The 25,674-nt window shown below is 39.1% G+C and overlaps 2 protein-coding genes across 10 annotated transcripts in view; one reads left to right on the plus strand and one right to left on the minus strand.

Moving 5' to 3' along the window:
• Positions 1 to 318: 318 nt before the first annotated feature.
• tango2 (transport and golgi organization 2 homolog (Drosophila)) lies at positions 319 to 22,992 on the minus strand. Of its 4 annotated transcripts, none has more exons than XM_042488993.2 (10): positions 22,842 to 22,992; positions 22,154 to 22,224; positions 21,732 to 21,854; positions 16,129 to 16,217; positions 13,692 to 13,811; positions 13,220 to 13,337; positions 4,147 to 4,214; positions 3,799 to 3,952; positions 2,059 to 2,163; positions 319 to 1,216 (listed from the first exon to the last, which is right to left on the minus strand). In XM_042488993.2, exons 3-10 carry the CDS (start codon positions 21,785 to 21,787, stop codon positions 1,093 to 1,095), a joined length of 834 nt encoding a protein of 277 aa, XP_042344927.1. In that variant the 5' UTR covers positions 21,788 to 21,854; positions 22,154 to 22,224; positions 22,842 to 22,992; the 3' UTR covers positions 319 to 1,092. The 4 variants fall into 4 exon arrangements, with proteins under 4 accessions (XP_042344927.1, XP_042344930.1, XP_042344928.1 ...); XM_042488996.2 differs by having other exon boundaries at positions 3,799 to 3,949; positions 22,842 to 22,991; XM_042488994.2 differs by having other exon boundaries at positions 22,783 to 22,934.
• A 785-nt stretch (positions 22,993 to 23,777) lies between these two features.
• Positions 23,778 to 25,674, plus strand: part of arvcfb (ARVCF delta catenin family member b) — a 253,471-nt gene continuing 251,574 nt past the window's right edge. For 3 of the 6 annotated variants that reach the window (XM_088077115.1, XM_088077117.1, XM_088077119.1), the window contains exon 1: positions 23,780 to 24,125. The gene's annotated coding sequence lies outside the window, so the exon portion shown is untranslated. Of the gene's footprint in view, positions 24,126 to 25,674 lie in introns of all 6 variants that reach the window. The other 3 variants (XM_088077113.1, XM_088077114.1, XM_088077118.1) reach the window with 3 other exon arrangements.

Here is a 25,674-nt window from a genome sequence, read left to right on the forward strand (position 1 = left end):
ATAAGACATTAAATATTTGCACACAGCCTTCTCCAGTTTGAGTTTCTCAACCACTTTTACAGCCCTCTTAAGGCTAGTCAGAGAGATTATTTTTTTCTTTTGAATTAGCACCGACACCTGTGTAATGGATGTGGGTAAATGGCAAGTAAAGTAAAATACACACGATAAAAGGAAGAACCAGCTGTCTTTAAAAAAAAAAAAAAAAGACTAAAATGCAGAAATCACATAACAGGTGCATAAACACATGGTTACTGATTAAAAAACACAAGTGTTCCTCTCAGTGTGGTTGTGTCACCAATCATTATGGTAAGCCAAATGTGAGTGTTTGGATGAACTGTTTTTATTGTCAAGGAGTTGTAAAATGCATTATTCTACCATGATAGTGGTCAGAGATCCAGTGCCTGAAACTGTTACTATCTGCTGTAATATACACGGAAGCTACTGTTGTGCATGGTTGGGGCCTTACTAATTGATTACCTGTAACAGCGTTACAGTCATAAAATTAACAATCAGCTGGTAACTCTAATCCATGACAATTACTTTGAAGCTTAATCAGATGATACATTCTCTAGAAAGTACTGGTGACCCAATCACTTCCCATTGTGTAAAATAGGTTATCATTTCAAAATGCAGGCTGCAAAATTGTGCATCAAATGTATATTCACCCCGAAGTGAACGAGAATAAATTCGACTGCGTGAAAATAATTTTTGTGCACCAAAGCATTAATTGCATTTTAAAGCTAGCAGTCTGTAATGGAGGAGGCAACCCAACCCTGCTCTTCTGTGAAATTGAATGTAGGTGACAAACGTTTCCTCTACAAAATTATAAATGTTCTTTGGCAGTCTTTTAAATTAGCACACACTTTCGAAATATGCATCATTATAACTTAAATCAAGAAGTAGAAATACATATCGCTGATGTTTATGAGGCAGCTAGTTGAGACTAGGTGAAGAAAAAGTGCAGACGAGTCTTCATGTTCACATAGCTGCGAGGAATGCAGCTGAGGAGGAGAAGAAGAGGAGGAGGAAGAGGGGGTGATCGGAGGAAAGGTGATGCAGAAAGGCACAGAGTTGGTTTCCTCCATCATGTCTTCACACTTGCAGTTTGAACTGGAAAGAACTGGTGCTCCACTTGCTCGTGCTGCCACAGTTTGACATGTTGCGCTCTGTGAAGGTCACATTACCTTCTGCGTCTATCAGGATAACTGTATTGGTCCTGAATTGGCAGGGACAGCGGATGCAAGCAAAAAAAAAAGGGAAAATATAGAATGAACAACTGAAAATGCTTTAAAGAACACAGGTAGGAGGCAGGAGTGACACTGAGGACAACTGACGTCATTTAAAAGTCACATGGTTTTAACAGATGACATCACATCACCCCAATCCTGGCTTCCCTCCACTGGCTCCCTGTCCGTTTAAGACTTGATTTTTTAAATTTTTTACTGTTCACTTTTAAATCTTGTCTGAGGCTGGCCCCAAGCTACATATCAGAAATGTTGACCCCATATGAGCCCGTTCACAGCCTCAGATCCTCAGGTGGGGCCTTTATGGTTGTTCCAAAGTCGAGGCTTAAATCAAAAGGTAACCCTGATTTTGCTGTCAGGGCCCCTAGGCTTTGGAACGACCTGCCCGAGGAGATAAGGCTGGCTGAATCAGTGACTTAAATCACTTCTTAAAACCCATTTTTACAGATTTGCTTTTATGTGATGCTCTTTTTTATTGTGTCCTTTAATTTATCTTATCTTTTAATTCCCTCTTGATCCTGCTTACTATTACCTTACCTTACCTCGTTTCTTATTAGCCCAGCAGAGACGAACCCTTTGACCTTTTTAGCTACAACTGAGTTTCTGTATCCACTAGTCCACCGTGGCATCACAGTACAGACAATTCCCCTTTTGTTTCCTTGCTGTGGAGGATTGATTACACCGGGGATTTTTGTGTACCACCACTTCTGTGTTCGCTATGATCCTGCAGGACAGCACAGCCCCGTCAGTCCCCTCAGGTGGAGACAAACAGGGACAGAGAGAGGAGAGAGAGATTTGGCGTAGGTGGACTGACCTTGTGCCATAATCAGGGGTGCGAACACACACCGCTGACTGAGCCTGGATCATGGGCTTGCTGAGATAGTTACCCTGGTTCTCCTGAGCTGGATCAGGTGCGTTCCTGTTAAAAAAACACAACACACCTTTTTAAGGCGCTTCATAGGCTAGCATCGGCCATTCTGTGTCATACTCCCCATGCAGTCTACTTAAGTCAGCGATCAACTGATGCATATTATCCATAAATGATGTAATGTGCAAACAATACCTGCACAAATTGTTTCCTCAACCTGTTTGGTCCTTAATTTAAGTCTCAGCTTTAAATGAACATGCTTGTTTGCAAACTTCCTCTTAAATCCCAGCTCACTGAAATCTGTTTCTGAAAATATCTCAGGCAAAAAATAGGTCATGCAGTTGAGTCTTGATGCCTTTAATATACAAACAACAGCTACTTTAAAAGTTTCTACATAAAGTTTGAGAGTTGACACACTGGATGCTCCTTTTTTAACGTTTAGGCCAAATCTCTTCTGATAAAAAGCACAATTTGGTATCTGAAACTGCTGCAGCTCTGCTTTCAGTTGCTCATTTCTATTAGTTATGAGTGTTTTGTTTTATCTTTGTTACCCCTCTGGCATGATATAACATGCAAAAGTCACAGCGTTCATAAAAGGAAATAACATCCAAAACAGACATTTAAAGTAGGGACAGAAGTATCTAATGATGTCTGGCATGTTTCAGAAACTGTCCAGTTATCTGCACCCTGAATTTATCACATATGTGACCTGACCCGGTAAAATTCTGCAAAGCTCACCATCAACAAGCTACTTTACATATTACTAGTGAATGTAATGTGAGTGTGTGTGAATGTCCACAAAGGGCTGACTGATATGGAGAAAATGAAACAACACAACATTTTCGACCAAATACCTCAATATTGATATTGGGACAACATTGAAGAATTGACTTGTGTTTTCACAAAATATGAGGCAATTACTTTTTTGAACAATTATCTTCAGTGATGTGGACAACGCCACCAAGCATCGCTTTTTTTTAATTACATCAATTATTGATATTACAAATACAAATTAAACTTTTGGTTGCCTATAACAATTATAAAAATGAAAAGTCCCCCCCCCAGTCCACTGTTTTTGCTGCTATAAAGATGACTGACATAAACAAACAGAGAATTTTATCGCAGATAAAACAGATGTTGACAAAGTTTTACTTCGGGTAGATCATTTGCAGTTGAAAAAAGGTAATAAATCGCAATATATTGCAAGATATGTTATCACAAAGCTCAGCATTTCGCAACACATTTAAATTGCAAAACTGCAATAATATCCTGATAATATCGTATCGAGGGGCCTCTGGTCATTCCCATCCCTCCTAATTGGGTAAGGGCAAATAATAACAAGCTAGAACAGTCTGTCAAGTTTAAAAGATTACATCACTTTACTGTAATGCAGCCTTTAAAACTGGAAAAAGACAAAACTTGGGATATTACTGTGTTACCGTTACCAAATCTAAGACATATCCAGTGTCACATTACATTACTGAAATACTACCTATATATTGCTCAGCCGAACGTAAACATTCATGACACCATTAGTGGTAATTCATCCATATTTAACCCACAGAAATGCTTTGCATCCAACATCAAGACTTATATTGATACAAGTAAATTAAAAAGAATGAAAAGTGTTATTAGGATGTGTGAATATACAACTAGGGAATGTTTAACTATGTATTGACAACTTACAGTTCCTCATTATTGAGAACGGTGAGCAGCTCTTGCACCAGTCCATCGCAGGACAGGGACTGATTGTTGACAATGCTGGTGAAGTGGCGCTTGCCTTGAAGCAGTTTCTTCCACGGAGTGTCCAGCAACGAATTACTCAAGCCATAGATTCCTGCTGAGAGGCATACGAAGAACACAGACACATATACACTCGTAAGCTCTGTCAGTGACCTTGCGGCACATCCTCCAGTAATCAGAGAACAGTATCAACATGTAAATGTCAAGCCAAACATGAATGGGCCAGAGGCCGAGAGGATAGTGTAACCTGAAAGGAATGGTTTCTACAGCAACCATATTAAAAACACAGACCTGGTTTTAGATGGATGGGTTCAGGGCTGCCTCTGTTTCCATAGTAACACACAATGTCTTGTTTGGCTCTACATGGGACACAGTGAGATGGAAAATTACGGATTGCATTTAGTGATGATTAAAGTTGTTTATGTCTAATTATGAAGTCTGTGTCAAGAGTCACAATGCTTCTATGCTCTTTAAGTAAATGTAAACAGAGCAAAGATGGTGTTCAAAGAAGCACTCCTGAGGGAATCCTGTGAAACGAGGGCTCGGGGTGAGAGAGAATTTCAACAATGCACCATACAGAAGTCTTTAATGATTGATTTTCTTTGCAGTCCTGGAAAATAGGAATTAAGAAGCCTGTTTCATTTGTTGAGGCAATACAAATGGGAAAATACCTTACACCACAGTTAATCGCAGCATTTTAATCTATCCTAAAGGAACAACTGGGTAAAATGAATGCTTCAAAATACAAATTAGTGCTGCAAACAACTCTGACTACCACAAAACCATTTAGTTACGGCGTTAGATCTTTTTTGCAAAGTCTTCAGTTAGAGGGGAATTTATTCAGTCTGAAAAATCTGTCTGACATCAAGGGCATCTGTGACGGCTTTGGTACAGGAGAGTGAATAATAAATTATGACCAAATCCTTTGAACCAGCAGGGGAATGGATTTTTTGATGTCAATTTTATGACAGCCATACCAGTGGCATCAGTCAATCTGAAATGTGGCGCAACACTGCTTCAACATCTAACTTGGAAGATTTCCCAGTCAGGAAGCTGGCAAGACAAGAACAAAATATGCTGCTGGGCTTACAGCTGCCACAAACTTTATTGAATAGTTTTAAAAGCCAAAATACATATCAGCCTCTGGCCTATACCGTATATCACCATGTGCAGAAAAGTTATGTCATGAAACCCATTAACGGTGACTTTATATGTCTTTTTAAAGCTGACATAATAAGTCTATTAATTAATTAGTTGATCCACAGTAAAGTAACCACTACTTTGATTCACTTTTCAAGTGGAATCGCCAAAGATTTGATTGTTCCAGCTTCTCAAATGCAACAATGGAACCCTTTGGCTATCGCCTAATGACGATAAAACTTCTGGGGGCAATAACCAATAATTTGGAGATCCTGTGTAGAAAGCAGAAATCTGAGCCAGGACTTCATCTTCCATGAGCCTGTGTTGTCCAGTGGGTATAGCTGCAGCTGGAGCAGTTACATGACTCGCCCACTATCAGTCCATAATCAGCCCCTTTTGCTACATCTTGTTACTTGTTAGCTAAAACATGTGCTTTTTGTATTATGCATAAAATCAATGGATAAAGATGACTATTGCGACATCTTCATATTTAGTCACAACAAGTGGCGTTGTGCCTGAGTGCAACCAACGGTCGTATTAGGCAGTTTGTAGGGGGCGTATTGTGTAAGCTACAGACATAATGTGGCTGCAGTTATATATGTCTTGGTGTTGTGACGAAGTCTGTTTCTCCATCAATATATGCTTCCCTATGCCTAAACCTTAGCCTTAACCTAACCAAACCCCAACCTGAACCACCCAGGGGGGAACATATTTTGATACAGCACCGATCATTTAAGCTAATCTCCATAAGAGGATGAATGCAGATAAATAAAAAAAAGAAAAGGGAATTAGCCCATATAAAGCCAAATAATTGTCAGACTGACAAGTTCCAAGATTGCATTTCGGCCAATGTGATTTGCCTCTCCACACAGACTGTTCACCTGCCACACGAATATGAAAATAAAACTCAAGCTACAAGCAGAAACCAGAAGGCTTCTGATACCAAAATCTAGTCCTGTTGCCTACATATTCTGTATGTATATATGCATTCGTCTGTTTATAGAGACTGCACAAATGTGAAGAGTTGCAGCTTTTTACCTACTTAATATCTCTGGATTTCAAACTGATGGTCAGATAAAAGAAGCAATTTCAAGACGTCACATTGGACCCTCGGAAATTATCTTTGGCATCTTTTAAAGCAGTTTTTTTTTTTTTTTTTAGACCAAACAACTAATCGGTTAATAAAAAAAGTAAATGGAAGATTTTTTGATAACAAAACAATCCTAAATTGCACAATCCTGGTGATGTTTAAGCCAACATTTTGAACATAACCGGGAAAATTGCTTAAACCCAGACGACCACAGTATATAAAGAACTACATATAAAAAACAATAATTTCACCCACAGTGTGGCTATGGGGTGTCAAGAAGCTAGTTGAGATGTATTTTTTTGGCTTTAATTATTACATACAAAAAAAACATTTATCACCTCATTTGAACAAACTTACTATATATTTGTGTATTTGCTTCTCAAAGTCAGACTTTCCCCATGGCTTGATAGGATGAAATGCTTCTTGTTTTCCCTAGCCAAATTTAACGAAGGCAATGTCTATCATTATCTATTAGGTTATCAATTAGTCAGTTAATTACAATTCATTCCACAAAAAACTACCAAAGACTGAGAGAATAACACGATGAACCACACTGACATAAGCAAACCTCAAACAAACTCTCTTGCACTCCCTACAAACGATGAGTGATAAACTTGCTTGTCTACAAACAGTTGCCCCTGTGCAGAGGTCATCCTTTACTGTTTGCACAAGCACTCCTCTGTCTTGTGTAAATTTTCCTGGGCTGAGTGTTTTTCTAAAGGGAGGACAATATGTGTCCGAGCAGCTGCGAGAGAATCCTCAAAGCTGTCGGCTGACATTACACTATCTCTCCGACAACAACAAAGCAAAGACTTTAATATTGTTTCCAACTTGTACCCAAACCCAGCTGAAGAGTCTGAATAAACAACTACTTTTTCTGTGTTCCTATGGTTACTATGAACACTGCCGCACTGGCTAATGTTGACTCGAGTGATAGCAGTCAACCCTCGTACATGCGTGTACACAGTAGCTGCTCAGTGGGAACCGGATGGCATTGTGATGTGAAGGGGAACTGAAGAATCTGTAAAGCTTTTACCTGTTGTCAGTTCTGCTGTGGGCAAACAAAACGTCTGAAAAATACTATTTTGAGCTTGGCACTGAGCTCAACAATACCTGAGTGGCCTGGTGTTTGTGTATACACTCTGCCTGTGATTCGCATCAAATTGACCGTGGTGGTAGCAGGTGGTGGATTTGCAGAGAGATAGCTCTATTTGTGCTATTTGAAACTGGCTGGAATATCGAGAGTCCCATCAGGTGTGCTGTGGGTTGATTTGGGTTGAGATGAGGGAACAGCGGGAGGTCAAGGCCACTGGGCAGAGATGGAACGAGGAGGGAAGAGTCGAAAGCAGGCTTTTTCAGATCTCAGTAAGAGAAGTAATCAGTATGCTGGCTGGGAGACGTTCTAATGAAGAGTCCTCTATGCTGAGTTTCCTCATCGCCAGCTGTGGTGTAGTTGCCTGGAGATGGTTGGATAAGCTTTCGACATTATCAGATCAGAATGTAGATGGGCATGTTGGTGGAGGCTCCTGGGTAATGAAAACATGTACTGTTGTATCCAAAAGCACACATCTGTGCATGTACACCCACACATGCAGACATGAAAGGAGACCTATTATGCTCATTGTCAGGTTCATGGTTGTACTTTGGGTTTTTACCAGACCATGTTTGCATGCTTTAATGTTAGAAATAAAACCTTTTTTCCACGTACTGTCTGAGCTGGTGCACCTGTATTCACCCTCTGTCTGAAACGCTCTGTTTTAGCAGCTGGCTTTTTTTAGCACCCCTCCTAGAAAAAAGCCACAGTCTGCTCTGATTGTTTAGAATTTCGAGGTCTTTAGTGCCTCTGTGTCTCTGCACCATCATTGTAGTTGGGGAATGACTGTAATGATTCCTCAACTGTGAAAAATCACCAATAAAAGCTTTAAAACACAACCAGACATGTTCCGGCAGTGATATGATCCGAATCGGGGAAAAAATTCACAACATCGGCAACCAAGATTGCTTGGTTATGTTTACTTCTTTATTTGAAACTTTGGCCCCTTCAATGTGAACATCAAAAATTGTGTTAAATACGACAGAAAACAACGAAAAGCACATAAGGTCCCCTTTAAAGGCATTGAAAGGGGAAAAAATATTTATCTGGTGTTCATTTTTAATCATTCTTAACCATGTCAGCCTCACAGCTCTATGAAGACATGGCGGCATGCTGGTTTGTCAATCGGTCTACCAGAACAGATTTAAATATCTAAAAAAACCACTGCATGGATTACCATAAAATCTGGCTCAGATATCCATAGTACCCAAAGGATGAATCCCAGTGACTTTGGAAAGTTGAATGGTTGAAAAACTATTGGATGGATTACCATAAACATTTTTACTAATATTAATAACTGGTTAACCAGTTAAGTGTATATATATTGAATTTGGTATGTCATATAGGACGATACATTGTTAACATGCTTACATTTCTGGCGTTTGGTTTCTGTACCAAATGGATTAACTATATTGTTATAAACCTTTCTTACTTTGTATTGCAACTGCTGCAAAAATATTTGCTTCCCTTGAGATAAATAAACTTTTACCCTTATCTCATCTGTATTCACCCTTATCTTATCTGTACCCCCCCCAAACAAGGTAAACATTATACCTGCTGAACATCAGCATGTCAGCAATGTCATTGTTAGTCTTGTTACGCTCCAAACTCTGTATAGGAAAAGAAGGTTGTCTTTGGCTGGTAATATTATGTCTGACCCCTTTCACATTTTTATTTGAAGAATAAAGCTTTTGCCATCACACAGAAGATTTAGAGTCCCACAGGCAAGATTGAAGAGGTTAAGGAACTCTTTTGTTCCTCAGTCTGTCAAACTATCATAAGTGAGAGTTTGGTTCTAAGTAACTTTGGTGTTCCTGAGTAAAATAGTGAATGATCAAACTGTTTGCACTGCATCCACTTTTTATAATGTCTGATGAGATGTGTAGCAGTTGCTGAATGGTTGTGCTGTTTGATTAAATGTTGTGTTTTACATTATTGTGCAGTATTTATGGGAAACTGTATATCCTGGGACACAAGACACATTTCAGAAAATATTCTGATCATGAATCAATGAATCAATTCAAATGTTGAGATACATAGTAAATATGATCAACTTGTTCTAATTTTTATAGATAAAACTGACTTTATGTAGCAGCCTATTTCAACACCAGCCACTATATGTATGACCTCCACGTGACCACTGACTCCATGAATAGAATCCTTTAACGTTCTTATAAAACACTGGTTATGAAATCTTATCACAACTGACCTAGAAATCACAATTAGCCGACATGTGATCAAACAGACTTCAAAGGAAGGAAAAATGCACAAAAATGTTGTGGGATTCCGATCTCCTCCTGATGTAAAACATGACCCCAAGCTAACAATCGTGAATCCAAACTCAACATTATTTTAATTTTTGTGGCAGTTATTGGACCATCTGGATTCACTCAATGAACAATGCAGGCTATATCTGAGCTATTTACTGTGAGCATCTACGGCTCATTCTATTCAGGACAAAACCATGTTCTACTCTGCTCACAGAGAATGTGATTTCGCAATAGGTAATCTCAGTAGCGCATGGAAAAACAAATATTCAAAGTTGTTCCTCTTTAAAATGTCGAGAGTTCGTCCACCCCTGACTCTCTGGAATCTGATGCGCCGCTGTTTGTCTTTTTCAGCTCAAACAAGTTTCTGCCAAGAATTACAACACATGGTTGGAGGCCATAACACTGAACCACTTTCTAAAGTTGTTTTAATAAAGCAGCCACACTCTGCCTGACTGAAAGTGCATTAAGCGAGGCATTTCGTTGCAGGCGAACATCAGAGGAGATATTCATTAAAATGGATCATCTCTGGGCATTGGCTTTAAAGTGAGAGTGACATGAAGCGGGATCAAAAACCAAAGCTATAGAAAAGTCAGATGAAATGTTGGATATGGAGCCTTGAGAGCATCAAGCAGAAAATATCTGAGATCAAAATTTAAATATATATGGTGTTAGCTCGACGGAGCGAAGGCTCTGTATGATGTTCTGGGAAATGAAATGCTGCTGCTGCCTAAATCACTCGCATGTACAACTCAACCTAACATGATTATAGATTATTAATCAAGGCTGTATTAGTTTAACAAGCTTCACAATTAAAAAGGGGCGATACATAAGTCACTGCCAGACTGAAATATCTGAATGCCTCTGGGCTGTGTACTTAGTGCGCACACACGTTCTCTTTATTGCATGTCAATGAGGGCGATCACACGCTAAAAAACTGAGTGAAGAAAGACAATGCTTTAAAATGCTGGGCACATCGTGTCCCCCACCGCCACCCCATCATAAATCATGTCGCTGGTTACAGATGAACGAGAAATCCTCTAATTGTAATACAGTGCTCCTCTCTATCCACCAGATGTAGTTATTGATTCGGAAAGAAACTAGACACCTTATTTCCTCTGAGCTGCCGGACACACTACAGTGGAACACAAATAGGCCGGTAATGACGGTGTTTATTAAAAAGATGTAGGCCCGCTTTCTGTCACTGCGTGTCATCTCAATCTGCAGCGAATGCAGCTCTCATCAGTATTTGAGGAGAGGAACGTTTGCTGTACTTTCACAGCACGAGGCTCTGTTGAGTGATTTCAGCCCCTGATGACAGCCCAGTTAGAGCGTTAGATATAAGGCGTTATCACAACATAAACACACGGTGTCTTTCGCTTTCCTGGTGTCTCTTGAGCGTGGGGTGGCACCGTATTCTTTCATTTAAGAGGAATGCCACTGGGGCAGCGCAGGCGCAACTACAGCTCGCGGTCTTAACAAGGACATTTGCATATCTTGATGGCTTCAGCCCATCAAAGAAATAACAGCTGAGCCGTCTAGCTGCTGTTTAGTCCTTTAGGAAAAGAAAGGGGGGTTTCAAATGCTAAAATAATACTGGTACTCTTGCAATTAAAATAGCAGGTAGTTTGGGCTTATATTAAATACCTTGGACAGGGAAAGACTAAAAATTCTCATATGAACCTTGCACGTTTCTTTGGAGTCCACGAAAAATGATGACACTTCACTCATTTGTACATTCACTTTGACTTGAACCCATACTCCACTGCGAGTTTCCAGTCAGTGCTTTGCAACCATAACTAGGGACGGCAGGTCTGTCAAACTTTGGATGTCTTTACAAGATCTAGCTGTGTGCATGGGGCTATATTATGAGAGACACCCAGCTTTTTTAGAATTTGAGGGGTCAGAGTCTTTTTCTGTCCTCTGCAAAAATTGTAAAGAATGTAAGTGGAAAATGGTAATATGCACTAATGTTACCACCCACAGTAATATAACCTGGCTTTATTTGCAAGGCCAAGGAGCCCAAAAGATGAACATTTCATACTTTCTAAAGATGCATAAGCAGTCTCATGCATGAATGGGTAGTGTGCCTGGCAAGCCTGTGTGCCTGACCTCTGCTCAATGGAATGAATGAGCAGAGTTCAAAGGCACATACTTGCCAAGGCACACTACTCGTGTGCGTAACTGTTAAGTAAGAGAGGTTTTAGTGATAATGCATGTGTTCGGGAAGAACTGAGTATACGGCTGAGTGAAAGAGACATGGATTGTACTGCATGTTGTGTGAAAGTTTGTAAAAAAAAGATGTGTTTATATAGGTTTGCTGTATAAAACATGGAGTCCTATGACTTCAATTCATCAAGAATTTTCTCTGTTCCTTATTCACTTTGGAGGCATGCAAAAAAATCTGCGTTTTCTTCTGAATTTCAATGTAACACGGGGTGAGTAACTGGTATACAAATGATCATTTTGTTGGTGCAGTATTCCTTTAAATAGGGTGACATTGGAATGAAATCAAAGTCTGAACTAACATTTAAATTAGTCATACGTTGATATATATGAACAATTCTAATTCTTTTTTCATTTCTCTAACTTAAATCATTAACTAGCAATTAACCAGTATCATTAACTTGTATCTTTAGCTTCAAAGAGACCATTTTACAGATCTCATCGAGTGAGCTGGAAACATACCGTTACGTGGCTATAGCTGATAAAACCAGCTAGTGGCCATTACAATTTTGTGCTACAAAGTCGCCGGCTAAGGCTGAGAAGGTCACCTCTGTCTGAAATCAAGCACCCTTTGTTTCAATAAACTGCATCATATCCGTCATACTGGAAGAAGGCAGCTGATATCACATTTTTTAAAAGTGATATTATGATCCTAAGACAGCAGAAAACCAATGCATTTCTCTAACCTTAAAGCAATGCTAAAAAAATGCAGAGGAAGGGCAAGAAAATCCATCTTAAGAGGAGATCCTCCTTGAGGCCAAGTTACCAGGATACAGGGATCATGACACCAAACTTCAATGTGGAAACCCTGTTTTTTTTTTTTCCTCCCCCGCCGGGGATACAGCTTGGTAGGGGTGTGTGCTGCAGCTAAACCTTCAGCCTCTTGCTGGCAGAAACTAAGACCTGTTTCCATGCCAATTGTCTACAGGGGGCTCCACCATGACAACTATCTCACTGTTCACTGATCCCTATTTGATTTTTTTCCCATAACCAGATAACCAAATTCAGTCAGGTTGGAAAAGCAGGCAAGGAGGAGAAAAAAAAAGAAAGAAAAACCCCTCATTATTTTTAATGCTGTCTAGATTTTCTTTGTCTGAAACCTTGAAATAAGAACAGGTGTTGCTTTAAAATTTTAATGCTGGCTCTTTCACAGCTCAGCAGCTGAGATTTCTTTTCAGTTTTGCCTGCTTTGCACTCCAGAGACGAAGACGCTGCCTTTGCGGTTTCATTCCAAGTTAAGGCAGCAGAGTTACAGCCCATTCTCAACAAGTTTCGAAAAAAACAACAACTTTTGAGTTAGTATCCTTTAGTGCGCAAGAATTTGCTGATGTCACTTCTTGACACCCACGGTGCAATAAAGAACTTAACATCCAACAGCCTTAGGTTGCCGTATTATATATTTTTCCTAACTCTGGAATAAATTTCAACTAATAAAATGTATCACCTTGTGAATGTGGCAGCCTACTGAAAGACAAATGTGTCTTTGTACCAGCTGTACAAGTTGATGGACCTCACACTCAAATTGATTTCACCACACCTTTTACTTACTTGAACTCTGCTGTGATGAGGTTGAAGCCGTTGTACAGGTGGCTTTCTGTCGACACCTTCTTTAGGTAAGCGTAGCTGTCCAGATCTTTGTCCGTAAGGTAGTTGGACACTAGAAATCCTGCAGAATGGCATAGTTAAAAAGAAATGCTTCTTAAAGTGTGTGCTCAAAAAAAACAGCCTAGTTGTTAATAATAAATACATATAAAATATGTACATATAAATAATTAAAAATATAGATATGTGAAACTTGCTGCACAAATGATTTCTCCAGAATTACAATGCTGTTCTTTAAATGGTGGATGAAAATAAATTATACAGTGGCAACTTTCAAAGAAATTGCACGAGTAGACTATTAGGCACCGTTAAGATATTAAATAACTGTGCAGTGTAAGCAGCATGCAAGAAACTTCACAGGAGTCTGTGGATGAATTTATCAGTGAATATATTTGTGGCTTTTTCACTGCTGGCTCACCTCTTCCTGGTGCATCAGGGTTGAGTCGTCCTTCCATGTAGTTGGTGATTGCAGCCAGCTTGCCCCGCTTGCTGATCCCCAGCCATGACCCTCCTTCCCTGCCACATTCCAGGTCCAGGCCTGGTGAACACAAAGGTAGTAGAACCTTAAATAAACGTAGCTCAGACATCGTCTGTGGGTAAAATATATTGTACGCCGTTAGAAGCCATTTAAGAAACCTTAACAGTAGTTTAACATAACTCTTTGAGTTAAAAACTCTTTTTTTGACTAAACTTGTTCATCTGAATGCCAAGGTCATTTTTATAGAAACTTTCCTTCTACACTTCTTAAGATATTACGCTATAGCCTGTGCCATACTCCTAGCTGCTCCCCTCTTTTAAAAATCGTTATTTCTAATTGTATATACATATACATATAGCTGACCTACCAGAAAAGAACATCAGAATCACAAACACATATAGATGAAGCCATGAGAAAACAAACTGAAAAGTACTGCCAAACAGAAAAAACACAACAAAAACAAATCTAATGTCCATGAATGAATCTCTCCCTCCTTTAGCTGTGGCTGGTAGATGTAAAATGCATCACTTCCTGTGCCACTGAGTAAAAAAATTCACCACATACACCCTACACCAAATCTCTTGAGAAATATAAAGCTTTCCCTGGTAGCAATAGGCTCAATAAGCATTGCCTGAACTAGTGTGGCAAGGGCTTAAATCTAACAGACACTCACTCACTCTAACTTTAAAAAACGCGGCAGGTCATCTGAACGTGCAAAACTGCCATAACTTTTATGAGGCAAGCGTTCAAGTTGATAAGTGTGACAAGTTTCTTAAAACCAATAAAATTAATAACAATTTTCCAGGGTTTAAATGGAGCTTCTATTTCAATGGAATTCCTATTTCTCCAACAGTTTGTACCAAATTACATAGTTCTTTGCAAGAAACCTGAAAAATGGTTAACAAATCAACAAATAAAAAAGCATTACTGAAGATTTGCATAGGTCTCATAGGTTCTCTTCCATCATTTACAGCATTTGTTTTCCTACAGTGGGTAATGTCTTTGGGAAGCTTTGCAGCAAAATGTCCTTCTTTCAAGGCATGGTAAGAAAACATGTAAAACCTGAACTAGCCTGCATTAAGTTATACATGAGGAAATACTTCATTGACTGTCACTGCACCAGCAGCAGTAATTAAATAAACTCAACCCATCCATAAATCTGTTGTTCTCTTTCCACATTCCTCTTCTTTGCATGACACGCAAACGGAGAGCTGCAAGTCTACCGTACTTCCTGGTGATCAATAAAAACAGGTCCACTTATACTGAGAGGGACCAACAGAGCCACACGGTCCTGCTCCTCTGGGACCAGATGGAAAGCTAGCCTTATCCCACTGGGAGCTATAGCTTACTTTCCTTCTTGTCATGCTGTGTCTCCTTCAGGGCCCTGCCTCCGCACCCCCGCCCAGCCCCACAGATAAGGCAGAGCCATTTATTCCTGTCACATCGCATAAAAGCAGCGATCAATTAAGGACCCACTACTGGAGTCCTGACCCCTCTATTACAGAGGGGAGAAGGAGACTGATGAACAACGAGGCTATCTCTGCGTTTCCTCCTTCAGCAGAAAAAAGGATGATTGATTTCCTCTGCTTGGATATAATGTGTATTGGGCATCAGTCAATTAAATATAGTTTACTGCGGTTGGGAATATCCTGTGACAGAGTGGAGGAGCATTGGATTCTGAGGTGGAGGAGACGGTTTTTGCCTTGATTATTGAAAAACACCAAGCCTTGAATAAAACTGAAGTCAAACACTAGAAAAAAGGCAACATCTGCTACATTTTCACCAGTCACAGAGCCAAAAGAGATCTGTTTTAAAGTCTGACAAATATTCCATTTGTGTAGACAAATGAAGAAATTACCCAAAAATTGGAATTAGTAAAAAGTACAAGAAAATTACCTGAAAAAACAAACAAAAAAACGAAAAAAGAAATTACAACGGAACCTAAACACATAAATGACCTTGAAGTGCTTACAAATGTTAGAATAATAATTAGCTATAAATGTAAATGTAAAAAAAATGCATTTACATTTATGTATAAATTTATAAAAATGTATTATTTTTTTTTTAAATTGCTGCTCATTGCTGTTTTTCTCATGTTTTTGAAAGAAATAATCATTAATTTGCTCAGTGTTCAAAGGTTCAAATAATTGTAAAAGGTGTCAGAAAGTAGGGCAAGAAAATTTATGTTGTCGTGCCAGGTTTCAACAGTTGCCTGATTTTGTTTTGTTTTGTTTACAGCTTCTGACTGTTTTGGGCAGGTCTCATAAGGGAAATACATACTTAAATAAAAGGTCAAACAGGGACAATGCCTGCGCTTCAAAACACAACAAACGGGTCTAGCTTGATTCATGAGTTGGACTCACACAGACAGACTTACCGCTGAGAATCTCACTGTTGGTCCCCCAGAAGTCTGCAGCTTTGGACGGCCTGTTGTAGACCTCATCTCTATTTGCAGCCAAAATTAGCCTGAGGAGGGTGAATCAGAGGGTTTTAGAGGTTGTTTTGTTATCTTTGTTCATCCAGTGAGTACTGTATTACAGGTATTACAGAAGATCATCGATTGTCTCAAAAGCATATTCATCATCAATAACTCATTATACCAGCCCATAAGATAAGGAGTTGGTAAAGCTTGCCACTGACTCAAATTCCAAGGAAAGACTGTCACAGACTTGCTGTAACAACCTGAGTCTCTCCCGGGCTTCATAAAGGCCTCAGATGTGTCCAGGAGTCTTTGAGTACAGCAATATTACAAAGTGATTGAGCAGGATGCCGAGGATACAAAAGGTCAAGGTTACATGGAGGAGGAGGTTCTTTGATGGTGACCAAAGAAGAGAGGATCAAAAGGAAAGTGACAGCTAATGGAAAAAGCAATATACCTGAAAAAGTTCCAGACAGCCCATCTTTGTGGAGAGGAAGTGAGGAGAAACAGAACTTGTGACCTAAGTTCACCAGTTTCTGTGAACTAGCTGTGTCACAGGTATAAGAGGTATAAAGCAAATTCTCAGTTGTTACGGCTGGGGTCACTGCAGCTGCTAGAACAGTACTCAATCAACTAAACCCCCAGAAATGAAAGAATGGGTCAATTATATGATAAAATATGAATGCATGCTGGATAACTGACAGAAACTATGCCAAGGGACCAATCTGGGGTAATATTTGGAATTATATCACACTGTCTGGAAGCCTGAAATATGCTTTGTCTTCATCTGCCTATTCTTTATTTTATCTATCATTTTTATTTCAAATTATTAATTTCTTTTGGGGGGGAATTTTGACTTTTGTAGTGCCTCTCGGTGCGATTCTTTCAATTCAATTCAATTCTTCAATTCATAGTTTGAGTATAAAAAAAATCCTCGTGAAAATGTGAATATTTTCTGGTTTCTTTACTCCTAAATGATAGTAAACTGAATGAAATTTGGTTGTTGACAAAGCATGACATTTAAGGATGTCATCTTGGGCTTTGGGAAACACTGAACAACATTTATGACATTTTATAGAGCAAACAACTGATTAATTAACCAAGACAATAATCAATAGATTAATCACCAATAAAAATAATCCTTTGATGCAGCCCCAGTGATGGCAAACAAGCCAATAGAGCATATATAGCAGATGGCACTTTCAGATAGAGTAGAGTAACTTTATTTTTATTTATTTATTCTTTTACCTTTAAGCCTCTTAAGAGGCAAACTGCATCATGAGTGGCTAAAACCACTTCAAAAAAGAACAAATGCGTTCTGACAGATCTAAATAAACCATCTCATCTTCATCTCGTCTCACAAAGCTGTCTGCGCCTGCCTGGCGTCAGTAATCTTTCCAGCTGTTTTATCTTATTATTATTATTGCCTGAGCACAGTTACAACACAAATACATACTGCTACAAACAGGAATGAACAGCACGAACGGATGGTGAATGAGTGAAGAGTGTGATCTGATTTACAGTAAATCACCTTGAATGTGACTCCGCTGCATGACACAGGCAGCCTGTCAGTTAAGCTCTGCACTGCACTTTGACCTGCAGTATTATTTCGGGTGTCCGTGAGTAATGATGCCATTATGTCCATGGCCATTTACAACCACAGACTGCATTGTGACCTGTGTCTAATGCAACAGCGGCCATTAGTTCCTACATGCCTTTACTGGTAGGTCACTACTGTCAATTGGGCAGCAAAGGACTGTAACATCATTTAATGGTTATATATCCTCACTCAGCTTCTGTTATACTGCTTACATAGAACCACATATGCACAAAACGCTTTTTCCAGCTCATCTCACACATTCAACAGTTATGAAACAGGAAACAATTATTCCTTTGCTCAGAGGAAAAGATGACCTTTCATGATTGCACCATGCACTTCTGTAAATATAAATTATCCTTTTAGCAGAAAACCATAGACTTATGTATTTTATGGTATTTAAGCTGGCAAAGCCAAAGCACATATATAGCTTTGTCAACATTAATTGTTGTACATTCATAAAAGATGAATCTAAGATCATTGAGATATGGATTTAAAAACCACAGAGAGGTGCTAAAAAGGCCAATGAAATGTATTGACCTCTACAATAGCTGGGTGTTCCTCCTGAGCTTGGCAATGGTCCCCCTATTAATCTTGGAGTAGGAGCTTAGATTCTGTCAGAAGCAAACAGATAAACCAAACTGACCTAATAGGGGTCAACCTCTGTGCACCAAGGGCTAATTATAGCCTGTTCCCATGGCACTGTGTGAGCCACCACTGCTCCGGAAAACAAAGCTAACACTAATGATGCTACACCAGAGAGAGCATCTGCCATCAGATCCGGAGGGGGGGAAATCACATGCGAGCAGCTCTGATCACAGTAACAGACAGCTGCATCATGTAGGAGGGATGGCGAGAAGCAAAGAAAAATCAAAGCTTTTCATGAATACCGAACACTGATTCTTTTTATATTCAGTAAACACAATACTTTGTGGACTTTGCAGTAGCCATTGCTAGGTTTGCTGTGAATTATGTATTGAAGAATATTAATGATTACGATCGTTCCATATAGTTTTGGAAAGCCCTACACCTTTCGTCTTGCAATTATATCATGCTTTAATTTTAACTTGATGAACTATTTGCTCCAATACAAGGTATTTTGAAAAAATTGCTGGAATTCTACAAAATCTGCTGTAGATATTTACAGTCCCCAGAGGAAACTGTTCGTGGTTACGATGTGACTTTTTCTCAAGAGCAGCCATTGCTAGATGTTGACATAATCCACTAGGTAAGTGAAAAAATTAGTCTGCTCGATAGTGCTACAAGAAAGAAGCAAGGTGGAGGGCTTTTATAGGTGATGGATCAAAAAAATCAAACTAAGGCAAGAGTCAAGCAAAGGATCAACACACTGTATTAAAAGCTCCCAGTAAATTTTAACTGTGAAACATTTCGTTCTAACAGAGATCTTCATCAGGAATTTTCAAATCTGAAAATCTTATCATCATCAAAGTCATCAGAATTCATCCTCTGGGAACCTCAAATGCCTGTGTCAAATGTCATGCCAAACCATCCGGGGTTGTCAAACGTGTGCAAAACCAAAAATGTCAACCTCATGGTGGCACTAAAGGGAAGGTCAGGGGGTCCCCACAGTCAGTGATTCATATTCTGGGGAACATGAATGTCTGTATAAAATGTGATGGCAATCCATCCAACAGCTGTTGAGATGTTTTAGTCTGTCCCAAACTGGTGGACTGACCAGCAGACACGGACACACTGACAGCCACACGTGGCTTAAAATATTAAAATCTATTTTGCAGACTGATTTATAATGAATATATTTATGGTCTCAAGAGGATCACTATTTGAGGCTTTGGACACTCCAAAAGCTTTCCTCTTGAGTCGGCGTTGGGTCAAAATGTCAACTTGCTTACAGCACAAATCAGAATTTAATTGGCAGATTGCCACGAATAACATCATATTCCTCGGGGGATTGACTACTTTTACTGTTTGATCAGTCAGTTACTTCCGTTTTTTGGGTGCAATAAACACAGTAGCCTCTTGGGACTTTTAGTGAAGCTGCTGATATTTAAATTACATTGACTAGCCTCAAGGAAGTGCTATAATTACAGGTCAAAATCATTACTGTGCTGGTTGGCTGACTGCAGCACTGCATTTATTCTGAGCAGCTAAAAAAAAGCTGGAATTGAAAACCAGTGTAGGCTACAAATCCAAATTTCAAGATATAGAAATCTCAGCATGCGGGCAATGATTGAGTCATTTGTGCTGAACATGAACCCATTTAACCCCCGTTGGTATACTCCTGTCATTTAGTGCTGTGGAGGTATAATAATTATTCTAAATGAAACTTTATTCTCACCTTCAACCTAATCTAGTTGTAGTATGCCGAGCTTTCCTCTTGATTTAAACATCAGCGCAGCAAACCAAACCCACTTCTGCAACTAGTGCTCTATATATAGCACTGATGTAACCACATTAGGACACAGTACGTTTCACCTTTCCCCAGGTTCAGGTCTGAGTCAGTACTCATACTACACCTCTGCTGTGATCTCTTTAGGCGGGGTCAGACTCCCAGAGGGAAGGACAGAGATGGACTATGGCCAGGCAGAGAGTTCACTCTCAAGCTCAGGGGATTATAATGTGCTGGACTTGACATCACCCGGTAACTCACATTGACTGCACATCGTGCACCTGTCTGTGCTTCCCACTGAAAGAAGTCAGCATTTACTGCTGAGCCGGAGTCACTGAGGTTGCACAAAGATTGATTTAGTGCTTCCAAATGGGGTTGCAACTAATGATTCTTTTTTATTGTCAATTAATCGGTTGATTATCTTCTTGATTAATTGATTAGTTGTCAGAAAATGGTGTTTTCCAAAGCCCAAAGATATTCAGTTTACTGTCATAAAGGAGTAAAGAAACCAGAAAATATTCATATCTAAGAAGCACAGAATTTTCCTTTAAAAAACAATTCAAAAGGATAAACCAATTATCAGATTAGTTGGTGAATATTATGACAGTTGACAACTAATTTATAAATCGTTGTAACCATCTTAAAAATGGTCGAGTTTAGCAAAATTTGTGATGTATTTCTTTAGAAAAAAAGAGTAACATATGTCATCCACTAAACAACTTGGGTCTGGCAAAGACTGATATCTCGGAAACCAGAAGTCCCTTGGCTCCACACAGTTAGAAAATAAATGATAAAACAGAAAAGGGGATTTGCCTCCCTTAACTCTTTTGTTATTTTACTGCTGTTTATTTGTTTTTGCACCTCTGCTCCAAGCGCCATGTGGCACACCAGACAATCCTGGGACAAGATGAAATAGGGAACACTGCAGTGGTGTCAGAGTATGACAGCTGTGATGTCAAGACTTGACACCTGAAAGGTTTCTCATCTTATATTTATTTAAAAAAATATCTATATATTCTGTAGCTGCATGCTCCAACACTTCACTGAAGCCATATGATGCAAACTGAGTGAAATGTGCAAATCCATTTTTTAAAAAAGCTACATCAAAAAGAAATATCATGCATAAATTTTATACAAATGTCTCAAAAATATAGCCATTTGTGTATCTTGTAAAAAAAAAGCCTCACAACATTTAAAAAAAAAAACATTATGGACCAAACAGTCCACACACATTTGTCGACTGGTCTAGTCGGGAACACTCCACAGTTAGCAACAGCCTCTGTCATATGTCTACAGGCAGGTTGTTTGTCCAAGAGGTTCTAATAAGGATTTGGGGATGTCTGCAATCTAGCTGAAGCTATACGACAACCCTGTAGCTGTAAGTGCAACTAAGATACATTTTCTCAAAATGATGCATTTTATGATCTTCTGAGAGCATGATTGACACATGTTGTAACTTAATTTTCCCTGCATAGCCTTTCTTTTGGAATCTCCCTGCTGTACTGCATGACTGATCAAAATAGCAGACTTATACACATTTACCTAAACATTAAGCCTGGTATGCCCCAAGACGGGGCTAAAGGGTTAAAAGCTCACCTGTAGGCATTTTTGGATGCTGGCCGGGGGTCAAACTTGAAGAAAATTATACACATGGATGTACTGGGAAATTGATTACAAAGTTTCAGTCAATCCACATCTGCCTTCAAATCTTTGTCATATCTGATGAAGAGATAGAGAAAGAGAGAGAGAGAGAGAGAGAGAGAGAGAAAAAAGAATAAAAATTATTATGCACTGCATTGTTTAGTGTTGGTGCAAGAAGGCAATGGATGTTTGGGAGTGTTGTAACTGTAGAAATGGGCCATTTATGTTGAAAGACCAGTTTGTGTGTGATTAAATATTGCAATAATTTACAAATTACGACAACAGCACATTTCTTAACTTTCTGTGTTCATAGAGCATATACACAAAAGAAAAATAATACATGCACTTCATTACATATTGATTGTTTCAGTACTTACACAGTGTACTTGGCTGTAATAAAATGACATGAAGCATCCAGAGTGCATGCTGTGGTTACTCCTGTGAACACCTATGTTCAGAATAGCAAGTGTAAGGCATAATATCACAAAGGTCTACTATGTTTATTATCTGGTATAAAGGTAATGAGTGCAAAGGTCGCAATTAAGTAACACAGGTTCAGAGGCTCATCCATGATTCAAAATATCATTCAATTGTGTGCTAGGTAGGGTACAACAATCATCTGATACTACCTAGCTTGCCACTTGTAACAAACTCACGTTACTTAATGGACATTTATTTTAACTGCATGTTTACGGTCTAATAATACTGTGTTTAACATATCACTAGCATTGTGGCAAGCTATTAATAGTTGCTTGAGTCCCACTACAACATGAGCTACTCAAATAGCATAGCCATTGTCTGTTGTGTGGGTTATGGGTTTGGTGACAACCCTCGTCTTGAAAACGAACCAGTGGTTAAGCGACATTGTGATATGTGACTAGTTCTACTGCTACCAGCAAACTACTTTCAGCACAACTTGGTAACCTAAGCAATAAGTAGCTAACGTTAGCATTATTGTAGTTAACAACGAAATGATAACAAAAACAAGCAAATTTAAGCTACCTACCTAGCCTTGGTTATGCACGACACATTAGACCACATATATTTGCTAAGCTAAATGTTTACCCGCTGTCTTCTGTTCACTTCACTGCTGTGTAGTGTCGGCTAGTTGCACTCACTGCCCCACAATTGCTGTTGTCAACTAAAAGGAAGTGTTCACATTGAGTGGCGTCGATTTGTGTCTCCGGTCGTCTCGTACGCCTCTAGAGCAGGCGGGAGTGATTAATCTCTCTGTCTTGTCCTGCAGCGTTCCTATTCCGGCATTCAAAATACCTAAAACGAGCGCACTTTCAGCGAGGCTCTGAAGTTCGCTGTGATTGGTCAGTTTACGATTAATAGACCAATCACAAGTTAAAAGCAACCAGTAAAGATTTCTCTTCCGTTTATTTCAAAATAAAAGCACTGATATTGTGAACATGCTCTGATGAAAAATACTCTGATACGGATATGTTGACATATATTAGGCGTATAACAACAGATAAATGATCATTTAAACAAAATCATAGGCTTTTGCACAGACATGCACTGTAATGTAGTCTATATGATTTGCTCTGGTGTTTGACAACTTTTACTTTGACAAAAATATTCTCTGCATAGTTTCTGTGTATTGGTGTTGACTTGACAATGTCACAATGCCAGTAAATATAACAATAGAAGTACCAAATCTAGATAAATTGAAGACGAAACAGATGATAAGCCAAAATAAAATAAAATATAACTGCTTCATATGAGTGTTTAACTGATAATCTGTGTTTTGTGGTCTCTTAATGGGCGAGTTAATGGAATAATCTTTATAGTAGGCTATAAGCATTGACACTTTCCAAATAAGAACAACTTAAGGTGAAAACAAGATTAATTTCTTTATAATTTTGCAGATAAATTGTAAATAAATAAGATGAAATAAAAATAAAAACAAATAAATCAATCGCAAATTTCCTCCAATACTATTAGGGAGATGATGGGGCGGAGACACTTGCTGTGACCGACAGCATCCAGCACTGTTGTGGATGAGAGGATAGAGGCTGCCCTGCCTTTCATACAAAACGTCGCAGTCCCTAATTAGTAATAATTAACGATAGTCGCTTTGAGTACAAGAAGTAACTTTTAAATCAGTTAGGATAGGCCTACTGCGTTTTTATGCATGTGGCGCGTGACTGGAAGTGCGAGCGAGCAGCAGCAACCTGACATCTAGGCTACAATTAGAGAGATTTGTGAGGTTGTAACAGTAGTAGGCTATCCCTGCAGCGGCAAGTTGCATGCAGAAAAGATTCAGCCGAGGCTCGGACTACTGCACATCACGCTGGAGAGTCTCTTCGCTTTCGAGAACAAGGATGAACAGGAGAAACTGAGGTAATATCAACGCGGCTCCTCGCTTTCTCGCGCAAATCCATGTGGTGATTATCTTGCAACGCCAAGTTTTAGCCTGTGCCATGCTATTACAACTCAGGTGGAGGGTGTGTATATCAACAATAATGAAATAACAATGTAAAATGATATTGGAAAAGCAGAAAATAACACATGGGCTTCCTTTCGGGTGAGCGAGCAGGTGCTTAGATATGCTATATTGATTAGGTTACACGAACCCGGTGTGTTCGGAAAGATTTACCACGCTTTTGTGAAATAGTCGGTGTTTTTGTGTGTTACAGCGGTGGGAAACTGATTTTAAGCTTGTTGTATAGCTTATTGTATCATTTAAACCTAATATTTTCTGTGTATTCGTGTGTTGTTGTGAGCTCTTATCGCTAATGGATGCAGTCAAAGGCAGCGAGCGCGAGCCGCAACGAGCTGTCAATCATATCATCCCCATTCGTCCATTGTTTTGCCCCTCCTGTTTGTGAGTGAGTTACCATGGAGAGTCTTCCGGGTTTTCTCCTCTAATTGCCTTATTTGGAGAAGGGGCGGCTGTCAGTGACTGGACTGATGATGTTTTTGGGTTAATAGTGCTGTCTTCATGTCCCATGTGAGTAACAGCCAGGATGACTGAACGCCTCATAACAACGACTTGAGTTCAGGCCATTAAGAAGCCTCAAATGAAGTTCTCAGTAGACTTTGATTGCTCATGGTCAGCTTTTTTCACACCCAGCTAGCACTAATGGCCTCTAGATGGGGTGGGATGCAGTTGTAGCAATTAAGTGGGAGCATGTGCAATTAATATGCATTTAACTTGTTCTCGAGTTTTAATGTCTACCATACAAAACTTTGCAATACTGAACTCATACTCATACTCATACTGATTACAATCGGGTTTAATTTAGTAACCCTCAGAAACCTGAAACAACATCAGTTTTCTTGTGCTTCTTTCGGCGCCTTTTTATATGCATTTAAACCTTTGAGACCCCCTCTTTTTTAAAACATAGCTAAAAAGGCAACTTTACAAGAGATGCCCCACAAAGTGCTAGAAAAATAAGGAAAAGATGACAAGAAAATGACCCGAAAATTAGTTTTTTAAAAGAGAGTAGGATGTTCCAAAATTTTAAGAAATTAGGAAAAGATGATAAGAAAATGAGCTGAATTTTTTTTTAGAGAGAGATGAATGATCAGTTATTTACTAATGATAGTAAAAGTTTATTATAATGAAAAATGAAATTATCAAGAAGAATATATTAATTATAATAATGCTAATTATTTTAGTTTTATTTACCTTTTTTTCTTTTTGCCAAATTATAGGTAATTTTCTTGTGACATGGAACATGTAACTTCTTCTTGTGTTATTGAAAGAAATCCAGCTAATTTGCTCAGGTTTCAGTGGATTAAAAGGGACTTGGCATGGGTTGCAGATTTAAAAAACCCAATAATGTTGGTCCATATATTAGTGTTCACTGTTTACTAGTAAATAAGCAGGTCTGCATCGAGTTGCCATACAGGTAAGATGGTGGACTTCCATGGTAATGTTATCATG

This window comes from Plectropomus leopardus, chromosome 4 (assembly GCF_026936395.1).
Source record: "Plectropomus leopardus strain MGB_pleo_1.0 chromosome 4, ASM2693639v1, whole genome shotgun sequence".
Classification (NCBI taxonomy): domain Eukaryota; kingdom Metazoa; phylum Chordata; class Actinopteri; order Perciformes; family Serranidae; genus Plectropomus; species Plectropomus leopardus.

Coding starts and splice junctions, on each gene's coding strand:
- tango2 (XM_042488993.2), bottom strand. CDS start 21,787: ATGTGTATAATTTTCTTCAAGTTTGACCCCCGGCCAGCATCCAAAAAT. Junction 4,215..13,219: donor CTCATCACAGCAGAGTTCAA/GTAAGTAAAAGG, acceptor TGTCCCATGTAG/AGCCAAACAAGACATTGTGT. Junction 2,164..3,798: donor GTTCTCAATAATGAGGAACT/GTAAGTTGTCAA, acceptor TTTTTTTAACAG/GAACGCACCTGATCCAGCTC.